This window comes from Poecile atricapillus, chromosome W, assembly GCF_030490865.1.
Source record: "Poecile atricapillus isolate bPoeAtr1 chromosome W, bPoeAtr1.hap1, whole genome shotgun sequence".
In the NCBI taxonomy this organism is placed as follows: Eukaryota; Metazoa; Chordata; class Aves; order Passeriformes; family Paridae; genus Poecile; species Poecile atricapillus.
This window is the reverse complement of record NC_081288.1, coordinates 303,738-316,474: the sequence shown is the minus strand read 5'-3', so window position 1 is coordinate 316,474 and position 12,737 is coordinate 303,738. Positions and strand designations below refer to the sequence as shown.

General features: G+C 55.6%; 1 protein-coding gene and 1 long non-coding RNA gene across 2 annotated transcripts; both read right to left on the bottom strand.

Annotated features, from left to right (window-relative positions):
* Positions 1–4,133: 4,133 nt before the first annotated feature.
* On the bottom strand, positions 4,134–6,579 carry LOC131591533 (valine--tRNA ligase, mitochondrial-like). The gene is made up of 4 exons (XM_058862341.1): positions 6,203–6,579; positions 5,335–5,425; positions 4,788–4,916; positions 4,134–4,288 (listed from the first exon to the last, which is right to left on the bottom strand). Exons 1-4 carry the CDS (start codon positions 6,323–6,325, stop codon positions 4,134–4,136), a joined length of 498 nt encoding a protein of 165 aa, XP_058718324.1. The 5' UTR covers positions 6,326–6,579.
* A 256-nt stretch (positions 6,580–6,835) lies between these two features.
* On the bottom strand, positions 6,836–12,109 carry LOC131592402 (uncharacterized). The gene is made up of 3 exons (XR_009280599.1): positions 11,699–12,109; positions 8,282–8,445; positions 6,836–8,175 (listed from the first exon to the last, which is right to left on the bottom strand). It is a non-coding gene; the product is annotated as an uncharacterized LOC131592402 (long non-coding RNA).
* Between the last annotated feature and the right edge of the window lie 628 nt (positions 12,110–12,737).

The window sequence follows — 12,737 nt, the reverse complement described above, 5'->3', positions numbered from 1 at the left end:
GGAGGGGTCTGTGGAAGTTGGGGAGGGATCTCCGGAATTTGGGGAGGGGTCTCCAAGAATTTGGGGAGGGGTCTGTGGAATTTGGGGAGGGGTCTCTGGAATTTGGGGGGGTCTCTGGAATTTGGGGAGGGGTCTGTGGAATTTGGGGAGGGGTCTGGGGAATTTGGGGAGGGGTCTCAGGAATTTTGGGAGGGGTCTGTGAATTTTGGGGAGGGGTCTCAGGAATTTGGGGAGGGGTCTCTGGAATTTGGGGAGGAGTCTCTGGAATTTGGGGAGGGGTCTCTGGAATTTGGGGAGGGGTCTCAGGAATTTGGGGAGGGGTCTCTGGAATTTGGGGGGGTCTCTGGAATTTGGGGAGGGTCTCAAGAATTTGGGGAGCGTCTCAGGAAATTGGGGAGGGGTCTGTGGAATTTGGGGAGGGGTCTCAGGAATTTGGGGAGGGGTCTCAGGAATTTGGGGAGGGGTCTGTGGAATTTGGGGAGGGGTCTCAGGAATTTGGGGAGGGGTCTCCAGGAATTTGGGGAGGGGTCTCAGGAATTTGGGGAGGGGTCTCAGGAATTTGGGGAAGGGTCTCTGGAATTTGGGGAGGGGTCTCAGGAATTTGGGGAAGATCTCAGGAATTTGGGGAGGGGTCTCAGGAATTTGGGGAGGGGTCTCTGGAATTTGGGGAGGGGTCTCAGGAATTTGGGGAGGGGTCTCTGGAATTTGGGGAGGGGTCTCCAGGAATTTGGGGAGGGGTCTCAGGGATTTGGGGAGGGTCTCAAGAATTTGGGGAGGGTCTCAGGAATTTGGGGAGGGGTCTCAGGAATTTGGGGAGGGGTCTCCAAGAATTTGGGGAGGAGTCTGTGGAATTTGGGGAGGGGTCTCAGGAATTTGGGGGGGGTCTCTGGAATTTGGGGAGGGGTCTCAGGAATTTGGGGAGGGGTCTCCAAGAATTTGGGGAGGGGTCTGTGGAAGTTGGGGAGGGATCTCAGGAATTTGGGGAGGGGTCTCAGGAATTTGGGGAGGGGTCTCTGGAATTTGGGGAGGGGTCTCTGGAATTTGGGGAGGGGTCTCAGGAATTTGGGGGTCTCTGGAATTTGGGGAGGGGTCTCACGAATTTGGGGAGGGGTCTCTGGAATTTGGGGAGGGGTCTCAGGAATTTGGGGAGGGGTCTCCAGGAATTTGGGGAGGGGTCTGTGGAATTTGGGGAGGGTCTCAGGAATTTGGGGAGGGGTCTCTGGAATTTGGGGGGGTCTCTGGAATTTGGGGAGGGGTCTCTGGAATTTGGGGAGGGGTCTCAGGAATTTGGGGAGGGGTCTCAGGAATTTGGGGAGGGGTCTCAGGAAATTGGGGGGGTCTCAGGAATTTGGGGAGGGGTCTGTGGAATTTGGGGAGGGGTCTCAGGAATTTGGGGAGGGGTCTCAGGAATTTGGGGAGGGGTCTGTGGAATTTGGGGAGGGGTCTCTGGAATTTGGGGGGGGTCTCTGGAATTTGGGGAGGAGTCTCTGGAATTTGGGGAGGGGTCTCTGGAATTTGGGGAGGGGTCTCTGGAATTTGGGGAGGAGTCTCTGGAATTTGGGGAGGGGTCTCTGGAATTTGGGGAGGGGTCTCAGGAATTTGGGGAGGGGTCTGTGGAATTTGGGGAGGGGTCTCTGGAATTTGGGGAGGAGTCTCTGGAATTTGGGGAGGGGTCTCTGGAATTTGGGGAGGGGTCTCAGGAATTTGGGGAGGGGTCTCTGGAATTTGGGGGGGTCTCTGGAATTTGGGGAGGGGTCTCTGGAATTTGGGGAGGGGTCTGTGGAATTTGGGGAGGGGTCTCAGGAATTTGGGGACGGGTCTGTGGAATTTGGGGAGGGTCTCAGGAATTTGGGGAGGGGTCTCTGGAATTTGGGGGGGTCTCTGGAATTTGGGGAGGGGTCTCTGGAATTTGGGGAGGGGTCTCTGGATTTTGGGGAGGGGTCTCAGGAATTTGGGGAGGGGTCTCAGAAATTTGGGGAGGGGTCTGTGGAATTTGGGGAGGGGTCTCTGGAATTTGGGGAGGGGTCTCAGGAATTTGGGGAGGGGTCTCTGGAATTTGGGGAGGGGTCTCTGGAATTTGGGGAGGGGTCTCAGGAATTTGGGGAGGGGTCTCCAGGAATTTGGGGAGGGGTCTGTGGAATTTGGGGAGGGGTCTGTGGAATTTGGGGAGGGTTTCAGGAATTTGGGGAGGGGTCTCTGGAATTTGGGGGGGTCTCTGGAATTTGGGGAGGGGTCTGTGAATTTTTGGGAGGGGTCTCAGGAATTTGGGGAGGGGTCTGTGGAATTTGGGGGGGTCTCTGGAATTTGGGGAGGGGTCTCTGGAATTTGGGGAGGGGTCTCTGGAATTTGGGGGGGTCTCTGGAATTTGGGGAGGGGTCTCTGGAATTTGGGGAGGGGTCTCAGGAATCTGGGGAGGGTCTCAGGAATTTGGGGAGGGGTCTCTGGAATTTGGGGGGGTCTCTGGAATTTGGGGAGGGGTCTCTGGAATTTGGGGAGGGGTCTCAGGAATCTGGGGAGGGTCTCAGGAATTTGGGGAGGGGTCTCTGGAATTTGGGGGGTCTCTGGAATTTGGGGAGGGGTCTCTGGAATTTGGGGAGGGGTCTCTGGAATTTGGGGAGGGGTCTCAGGAATTTGGGGAGGGGTCTCAGGAATTTGAGGGTCTCAGGAATTTGGGGAGGGTCTCTGGAATTTGGGGAGGGGTCTCAGGAATTTGAGGGTCTCAGGAATTTGGGGAGGGGTCTCTGGAATTTGGGGAGGGGTCTCTGGAATTTGGGGAGGGGTCTCCAAGAACTTGGGGAGGGGTCTGTGGAATTTGGGGAGGGGTCTCTGGAATTTGGGGGGGTCTCTGGAATTTGGGGAGGGGTCTGTGGAATTTGGGGAGGGGTCTGGGGAATTTGGGGAGGGGTCTCAGGAATTTTGGGAGGGGTCTGTGAATTTTGGGGAGGGGTCTCAGGAATTTGGGGAGGGGTCTCTGGAATTTGGGGAGGAGTCTCTGGAATTTGGGGAGGAGTCTCTGGAATTTGGGGAGGGGTCTCTGGAATTTGGGGGGGTCTCAGGAATTTGGGGAGGGGTCTCAGGAATTTGGGGAGGGTGTCAAGAATTTGGGGAGCGTCTCAGGAATTTGGGGAGGGGGCTGTGGAATTTGGGGAGGGGTCTCAGGAATTTGGGGAGGGGTCTCAGGAATTTGGGGAGGGGTCTGTGGAATTTGGGGAGGGGTCTCTGGAATTTGGGGAGGAGTCTCTGGAATTTGGGGAGGGGTCTCTGGAATTTGGGGGGGTCTCTGGAATTTGGGGAGGGGTCTCTGGAATTTGGGGAGGGGTCTCAGGAATTTGGGGAGGGGTCTCTGGAATTTGGGGGGGTCTCTGGAATTTGGGGAGGGGTCTCTGGAATTTGGGGAGGGGTCTCAGGAATTTGGGGAGGGGTCTCTGGAATTTGGGGAGGGGTCTCTGGAATTTGGGGAGGTGTCTCAGGAATTTGGGGAGGGGTCTGTGGAATTTGGGGAGGGGTCTCTGGAATTTGGGGAGGGGTCTGTGGAATTTGGGGAGGGGTCTCTGGAATTTGGGGAGGGGTCTGTACCTGTCTCAAAATCCACGTCCTCCTCCTCTTCCTCCCCCTCCCTGGGCTGGGGGGTCCGGAGCTGCTCCAGGGTGGGCTCGTCCTCACCCCCTGGGGGGATTTGGGGGGTCCCAGGGGGATTTGGGGGTGATTTGGGGGGGTTTTGGGGGTCTCTGAGGAGGTTTTGGGGGTCCTGGGGGGTTTTGGGGGGTCCCGGGGAGGTTTTGGGGGGTCCTGGGGGGGTTTTGGGGGCCCTGGGGAGGTTTTGGGGGTCCTGGGGAGGTTTTGGGGGGTCTCAGGGGTCCCATACCTGGCCAGAAGGGGACACTGCAGCCCCCTCCCCTCAGCCCCTCGCCGGGGGGGCCGGGGGGGCGCAGCAGGGAGGGGGAGGAGGAGGCTGAGAGCCCCACGGAGGGGAGCAGCTCCTGGGGGGGAGGGGAGAGCTGAGACCCCCCCAAAACCCCCAGAGACCCCCAGAGACCCCCCAAAACCCCCAGAGACCCCCTGAGACCCCCCAAAACCCCCTGAGACCCCCAGAGACCCCCAGACCCCCCAGACGCCCCCAGCCCCCCCCGGTGTCACCGGTGGCCGGGGGAGGGTCCCACGGGGCGCTCCAGCTCCAGCAGGGCCACGGCGAAGTCGTAGAACTCGGGGACCCCCCGGTGACACCGAGAGCCGGGGCTGAACTCGGGGTGCAGGAACAGCCCCGAGACCCCCCGGTGGTCACGGGGACCTGGGGAGGGGACAGGGGGTGACACCGGGGACAGGGGGTGACACTGGGGACAGGGGGTGACACCAAGGTCAGGGGAGGTGACACCGAGGTCAGGGGGTGACACCAGGGTCAGGGAGTGACACTGGGGATGGGGTGACCCTGGGTGCTCCCCCGGGTGTCCCCCAGGTGTCCCTCAATGTCCCCAGCTGTCCCCAAATGCCCCCCAGCTGTCCCCAGCTCCCCCCAGCTGCCCCCCAGGTGTCCCCAGGGATCCCCCAGGTGTCCCCAGGTGTCCCTCAGTGTCCCCAGCTGTCCCCAGGTGTGTCCCCATGTCCCCAGTTGTCCCCAGGTGTCCCCCCAGGTGTCCCCAGGTGTGTCCCCAGGTGTCCCCAGTGTCCCCAGCTGTCCCCAGGTGTGTCCCCATGTCCCCAGCTGTCCCCAGCTGTCCCCAGGTGTGTCCCCAGCTGTCCCCAGTGTCCCCAGGTGTCCCCCGCTGTCCCCAGGTGTGTCCCCAGCTCACCTGCAGCCAGCCCCCCCCCCGGGGGACACAAGGTGCCATCGTCCCCGATGACGCAGGGCAGGGGCAGCCGATGGACCCGGGCCAGAGCCAGGTCCTGGAGGCTGTGCCCGGGGGTCACCTTCACCGCACCTGGGGACAGGGACACACCTGAGACACCTGAGACATCCCTGTGTCACCTGGACTGTGTCACCTGTGTCACCTGAGACACCTGGACTGTGTCACCTGTGTCACCTGAGACATCTCTGAGGCACCTGAACTGTGTCACCTGTGTCACCTGCTGTCACTCCTTGCTCCCTTTTCTGTCCCAGACTGGTCCCAGGGCCCATCCCAGTCCCTCCCAGTCCCTGTTTAACCCCTCCCAGTCCCTCCCAGTCCATCCCAGTTCCTCCCAGTGCCCCTTTAACCCCTCCCAGTCCATCCCAGTCCCTCCCAGTCCATCCCAGTCCCTCCCAGTTCCATCCCAGTCCATCCCAGTTCATCCCAGTCCATCCCAGTCCCCCCCAGTCCCCGTTTAGTCCCTCCCAGTCCCTCCCAGTTTCCCCAGTACCGGTTCCGCGCTGGGGCTCCACGCTGGGGTCGCTCACCACGGGCAGCAGGGCCCCGCTGAAAAAGTGCCTCACCTGCCGGCCCTGCAGGTGCTGAGGGGGCGTGGTCAGCCCTGGCCCCGCCCCTTTAAGAGCAAGCCCCGCCCCCTTTCCAGCTCTGGACCAATCCCAGCCAGGCCAGGCCCCCCCCAGCCCTCGGCCACACCCCCAGAGCCATTTCAGGCAGCAAAGCTCCGCCCCTTTAACACAAGCCCCGCCCCTTTACCCTTATATGGTCAAAGGGGAGGGGCCAAACCTGGACAGCCAATGGCTGCCCTGCAGGGAAAGCCACGCCCACACCAATTAAAAGGTCCCAAAGCCCCGCCCCCAGGTCAGGCCCCGCCCATTCAGGCCCCACCCCAGGTGAGGCCCCACCCATTCAGGCCCCACCCAAATTCAAGCCCTGCCCCCTTTGAGGCCCCGCCCCCAGGCGAGGTCCCAGCCACTCAAGCCCTGCCCCATTCAAGCCTCACCCCCAGGTGAGGCCCCGCCCCCCTTCAGGCCCCACCCATTCAAGCCCTGCCCCCAGGGGAGACCCCACCCCTTTGAGGGCCCACCCCCTTGAGGCCACACCCACTCAGGCCACCCCCTTTGAGGCCCTGCCCCCTTTGAGGCCCCGCCCCCTTCGAGGCCCCGCCCCCTTCGAGGCCCCGCCCCTTTTGAGGCCCCACCCCCTTTGAGGCCCCACCCCCTTTGAGGCCCCACCCCCTTTGAGGCCCCACCCCCTTTGAGGCCCCACCCCCTTTGAGGCCCCACCCCCTTTGAGGCCCCACCCCCTTTGAGGCCCCACCCCCTTTGAGGCCCCACCCCCTTTGAGGCCCCACCCCTCACCAGGTAGCGCGGGTCCCGCGGGTGCACGGCCACGGCCACGTCACCAAAAATGGTCTCGGGACGAGTGGTGGCCACCGGCAACTCCAGCCCTGGGGACATCAGGGGACAGCTCGGGGAGACCATGGGGAACACTTGGGGACAGCTCGGGGACACTCGGGGACAGCTTGGGGACACTCGGGGACACCAGGGGACAGCTCAGGGACATCAGGGGACAGCTTGGGGACACCGGGGGACAGCTCAGGGACACTCGGGGACAGCTTGGGGACACCAGGGGACAGCTTAGGGACACTCGAGGGACATCAGGGACACTCAGGGGACACTTGGGGACATCAGGGACACTTGGGGACACACCACAAAACCCAGGATCCCATCCCCAGAGCCACCCCAATGTCCCCAGAGCCACCCCAGGTGTCCCCAGTGCCACCCCCGATGTCCCCAGAGCCATCCCAATGTCCCCAGTGCCACCCCAAGTTCCATCTAGGAACACCCGCTAGACTCCAACTACACCCTACATGAAAAATTTCAAATTACAGGGGCCTGGGACTCGGCCTTTTACACCTACACCCAGGCTGGGCAGCAGGACAGAGCAGCTCCGGGACAACTACACCCAGACACCCGTGACACACAAGACAACAGACGAGGGGACACAACGGGGAGACAAAACTCTGGGCCACAAGAATGGCCACAAGGACCGAGAGAACATGGAACGAGATGAGCCGGGTGAGAATGAAGGCGAGCTGATGAAGCTCGCAGAACCCGGGAGGAAGAAGATGCTGACGGAATGACAAACTCCAGCAACTGCCAAGACGGATGCCCGAGAATCTGAGGGCCACAGTCCCCTACCAAACTTTGCGTTTCTTCAAGACCTAAGCCGCAGCAATGGATCCTCGCGGCGCACGGCTGTTGACACAGCACGGAACAAGACCTCTAAAAGACATCCGATCGGATGCTTTTAAAAGAGAGACGCGATTCCAAGGCCTCTGCGAGCTCCAGAGGCAAAGCTTCGATGGCGTCGGGCTGAGGAGCCCAGAGAACAGAGATGCTACGAGTGACACCGGGGTTTCTGGTAAGCCCCCAGAAGAGATAAGGCGAGGCACGTGCAACACGAGAGGCACAAAAGACACAGAAGGCACAATGGACAAGTGATACAACACGCCCCGGGACTGCTCTGTCCTGCACACCTCAGCACTGTGAACAAATGTGAGGCTCTCCCTTCACGTGGCCTAAGGGGCCACAGCCTGGACCTCCCTGTCCCCAAAGCTGACTCCATAATCCCAGGTCACAAGTCCCGACCCGGCACCCCGATTTCAGCCCCTCTGCAATTTGTAGCCTTCGACTCAGCTCTCGGATGCCCAGCGGGGAGGATCCACACGAGGACGCCCTGGAAGGCCGTTGCGCTATCCGGGAAGTTCCTGCCATCGCCAGGATGTCGTCTCCTGGTCAGCTACAATCTAGAAGACCAAATATCAATGCAGGATCTTAGCGGCACATCTGTGAAAACCCAGCACTTACCTTCTCTAGAGAATGCCCAGGTTCATGGGCTGCACACTTCACCCCACAGGGAGGCAGAGGCTTGCTTCAGAGCAGTATTGGCTGACACAGCCAAATTACCACCACCTCAAGGAGGGGAGGAAGACTCTCCAGTCAGTGAGGGACAGGGAGCCCAGGGTACCCCAAGGATGGAAACCCCATCTTATATGACAGCAGTAGGCCCTAGCACCCACTATCTCTTCCTGGCTGGCCCTAGCACCAGGGGTACTGCCTGCAGCTCTCGGGGGTTCTGGCACTCTGCTGCTTTAGGGTTCCTGCCTGCAGCTGTCTCAGGGAAATGGTGGCACTGTTAGGGCTGCTGTTTAGGGTTTGGGGTGGGGTACACCTGAACTCCACCTTACCTATACCCCTTCTTTTCACTGTTTGCTCAGCCTTTTTTTTTCTTGGAATTCTTGTGACAGATTGAGGGCACCGGGGAGGGACTGCCAAGGTGAAATCAAAAAGGAAAAGGAGAAAGATCACCCCTGCAAATCCACAGTGGCTCAGCTGTTCAGGTGCTGCTTCCTGGCAAAAAGCTTTGTCCCTCACCATCTCCTTTAAGCGGTGCTCCACATCCAAGTGCATCCAGGTGCTCCCCCAGACCCTATGAGATGCTCTCACCATCACTCCATCAGATGCCACTGGGAGCCCACCAGAAACTCCTCTCCTCCGGCAGATCCCTGCCAACGTTGATTTGCCACTCGTATTTGGCCCTGTAATAACGGCAAAATTGTTGCCCTCTGTCAGGTACGTGTTGTTAGACACAGGTTTTTCCATAGCCATGTTTTCAAGAATGGGGTTCCCTCCCTGCTTGATTGCTAAATTATCCATAAATTCTGGAAAACCTAAATGAGAAAAAGAATCTAAAAGACTGAGGAGTTAATATGGGAACCTTTACATCATTAAAGTAGTATGTTTTGAAATAAAGTGAATTCTTTCAGTCCAACTGCAAAAATCCAATTCCTAAAAATAAAATAACCAAAAAACAAACAGCATCAAATTCCCACCAATATCATCAATAAAATCACAATACCTCCACCAGCCAAGGGAAAAAAATCTTAACCTAGAAAAAAATCCAAACCGCCTCAAAAAGTTTCAACACTGAAACAGGACTCATCCTAACACTTCAACTAACAATACTAAAATAAATTTTCAAAACAAATATTCCCTCTATGCACACCACCAATACCACATAAAACAAATAAAGTACTCTCATCACAGCACCCCCGAATCAAAAACCTAAATTGCCCTAAAATCTTTAAAACAATCACAAATTAACCCCAAAATAAAAACTTTAATCTAACAAAAAAAACAACCCAAAACAGGTAACACCAACAAAACAAACACCATACAACCAACTACCAGCAAAAACAGATGCTATGCTCTTTCACTAACAGTTCTTATCACATCAGCAAAGTTAAACGTAAATAAAAAACAACCCTATTGAACTCCACAAAACAAATCACATCAACTATTAAAAAAAAAATTAAACCAATGCACTGAACTCAAAACCATTCAATTAACCCTAAACATTAGTAAAAAAACCCCCAAAGCTCTACATTTATAGTAATACATAAATACTCACCAATACTCTATAAAAAAATTTAATAGCTAATTGAAAACATAAAAAACCAAACTACTAAAAAATTAAAAAGCATCACCCCCAAAAATACACCTATAAAAATCCACCATATAAATGCCTGTGTCCCCAGAAATGAAACTAAGAAACACAGCCGAAAGAAATCCAAACTTATCATCAACACCTAAACTAAAAAGCACAACGTTAAATAAATAGAACATATACATTATTACACACCAACTACAAACAAAATAAAATTCTACCATCAACTACTAAAAATCACCTTAAAACCACTCAATAAAAAACTTTCAAAAATTGAAAACTGCATCTAACAAAAGCCACCTAATTAACACCTAAAACTCAGCTAACCAAACAAACCCTACCCAATCTGAACCCCTACATACAATAAACAAAACCCACTAATCGATATCAAAATCTATTTTAATTGATTCTATCTAAAATATAAACAAACCCATTCATAAAAATTATCTTTATTCAAAAACCAAATTTCACTTAGTATACAACACAAAAAAATCAAACAACACACTGTGTACCACCAAAAAAGTCTAATATTGAATAAAAACCACATATAAATGCCTCTACTTACTAAACATTACTACCACTATTTATATTTACCTGTATCTGTATAAAAGCATCTCTAAAATTAAAAAACATTAATTTGACCATTAAGCCAAAGATATACACTAAAAAATAAAATGTTCTAAAATTAATTATATCCCCATCATCTGTTTTATGCCCAAACAAATTCTATAATTTCAAAACTAAAAAAGAAAAAAAATTCTTTGAACTTACAATCTGTATACAGTACTAATACAGCCTCACCCAAATTCTCTCTCAACTCTATTGTTTAACACAACAAAAAATCCATTTTTTACTTTGTTAAAGTAACTTCGCATTGATTAGTGAATACAAAATGATTGCCAAAACCGTAACAAGTTCCTCTAAAACTATTCAACTTTACTCTGATCCAAAAACCCAGGCTACCACCAAAACACCCCACGGCTCAAAAAGATCCACGCCACAGCCCAACTCCAAAAACATCCAAACCACACGTGCAGAAAAACTCTTCTAAATCTCCTGCTCTTTTCTCCACAACAAAAGAAAAAAATATCTAACGTTATTCATCCTTTTTTTCCTCTTACCTACGCCCTACTTATTAAAATAAACATTTTTTTTTCACTTTTCCTCAAAAAAAATTTCCTTTAAAATCAATTAAAAAACAGAGTGAAACCTCCCCTCTATTAAGAAACACATTCATTTTAAAACATTTCCTCCCAATTGGTCTCAAACCTTTCTAAGGTTTGGATCCCGTTCCAGTGCACCAGAACCAAATCAACCTGCTCTGGCTCTGGAAACATCAGCGACACCAAACCCAGAGCACGAAGCACCTCGCCGCTCCTACCCCGCTGTCCCTCGGCCCTGCTCTCTCGCGTCCTACGCTGCAGAGCGCTGGGAGCCAGGTTCAGCCCCGAGAATTGTCACATCCATTTCCTCGGACATTCCAGCTTCCACGGGGATATTGCGGGGACCCCCTGCATTCCATTCCCTAGTACAGCAGCAAGACAAAGTTCTCCCCCAGCCCGCGTCTCCAGAAAATCGTGTACAAGCCTTAAACAAGCTCCGAGGTTTGAGAAATACGGTCTGCCCAACAAGCCCAACTCTGCATCCAGGGGAAATGAACATCACAAACAGATTCATGCACACCAGATGCACGGGACGCTGCCAGCTTGGACCTGCAATTAACTCGGCAATGGAAAAACCTGAGCTCGAAGCCCTCACGTGAGGGTGCAAAAGGTATTGGACGCAGTTTCTAGAAGGCGCCACATCGTTATTTAAAGGCGCGGCTCGGCTAAAGAGCAACACCGACAAAGCCCCGAGACAAAAAGGCCGGAAGGTCGGGCTTTTCCCCCTCCCCGCCTCCCAGCGGCTTTGGCCAGGGCACTCTGCAGCTGACGAGCCACAGGTGTTCCCCAGCGGCCCTCGCCGGGACTCGCTCCCGGGCTGGCGCCGCTCCAGGTGCGGGGGGACCGGGGGAGCCACGCGAGCCCCGGCAGCGGCGGCACTCGGCACCCGGGGGCGGCCCCACGCTCCCGGCCCCCGGACGGAGCGCGGCTCCCGGCAGGAAAGCGGCTCCTCCGGCGGGCGGGGGCGGCCCCGGCCCCGGGAGAGCCCGGCCCGAAGGGACCCCCGCGGTGCCCAAGCCCCGCGCCCGGAGCGGGCGGGATGGACACAGCTCCGCGCCGCGGCTCCCGCCTGCCGGCCCGGCAGAGCTCGCCTCGCCTCCGCACGGCTCTGTCACTCCCCGGCAAGAGGAAATCAAAAAGGAAAAGGAGAAAAGTCCCCCCTGCGAACCCACGCTGGCTCACCTGCTCAGATGCTGCTTCCAGGCACAAAGGTTTGTCCCTCGGCACCTCCTTGAAGCAATGCTCCGTGTCCAGTTGCCGCAGCGACGGAAAGCCCGGAGCACCGCGACTTCTCTAGAGGCAGCCCTGAAAAGGACTGGGCCGAAGCGCGTGTGAGCAGCTTCAGGCGGTCTCGAGTGATTTCAGCTCAGCGGTGGCGGGCAGGCGACACGGGAAGCACGGACGAGAAAGCTGGTCCAGCGTTTCGCTAAGTACAAACCTTTATTCAGGCAGAGCTTTGCTGAAGGGTGCCAGCAACAGCTAAACTACCGAAAAGGGGAAAACCCGGGATATTTATAGGAGAGGAGAGGGGCGGGGGGAAGCCCGAGATACCTGTATCGGGGTGGGACAGCAGGGGGGAACACCAATGGGGCACTGCAGTTTAACATACCTAACGCAAAGATCCCTGGCAGCGATACATTGTGTCTCTCTTACAGAGAAGTATCTTGTCTCTAGGGGAGAGCCGGGATCTCGGGCTCGCCAGGCTCCTCCGCACCCACAGCCAAGTGCATCCAGCTGCTCTCCCAGACCCTACAAGATGCTCCCGGTATCGTTCCATGAGACACCCCCGGGGAGCCCACCATAAACCCCTCTTCTCCAGCTGCTCCGTGCCCAAGCGAACTGAGGGAAACCCTCCCCCTAAAACAGCCCCGGGCAGGACCCACCCGCTCCTCATCAACCTCACACCTGGGGCTGCCTCAAAACAAATCCAGCACCTTCTGGAATGAGCTCAGCACCTTCGGAAAGGCACTCAGCACCCTCGGGACGGATCCAGCACCTTCTGGAAAAGCCTCAGAACCCTCAAAACGAATCCAGCACCTTCTGGAAAAGCCTCAGAACCCTCAAAACGAATCCAGCACCTTCTAAATGGCGCTCAGCATCCTAGGAACGGATCCAGCACCTTCTGGAAGGCGCTCAGCACCCTCGGGATGGATCCAGCACCTTCTGGAAGAGCCTCAGGACCCACCGGGCGATCACGAACCTCAGCACTGCTCAGCACCTG

Bases quoted from the DNA above. Each gene is read 5' to 3' on its own strand.
- LOC131591533 (XM_058862341.1), bottom strand. From the start codon at position 6,325: ATGGTCTCCCCGAGCTGTCCCCTGATGTCCCCAGGGCTGGAGTTGCCG. The intron at 5,426-6,202 runs GTGAGGGGTGGG...ACGCCCCCTCAG, and splicing joins CGCGGGACCCGCGCTACCTG to CACCTGCAGGGCCGGCAGGT. The intron at 4,289-4,787 runs GTGAGCTGGGGA...TCCCCTCCCCAG, and splicing joins GGGGGGGGGGCTGGCTGCAG to GTCCCCGTGACCACCGGGGG.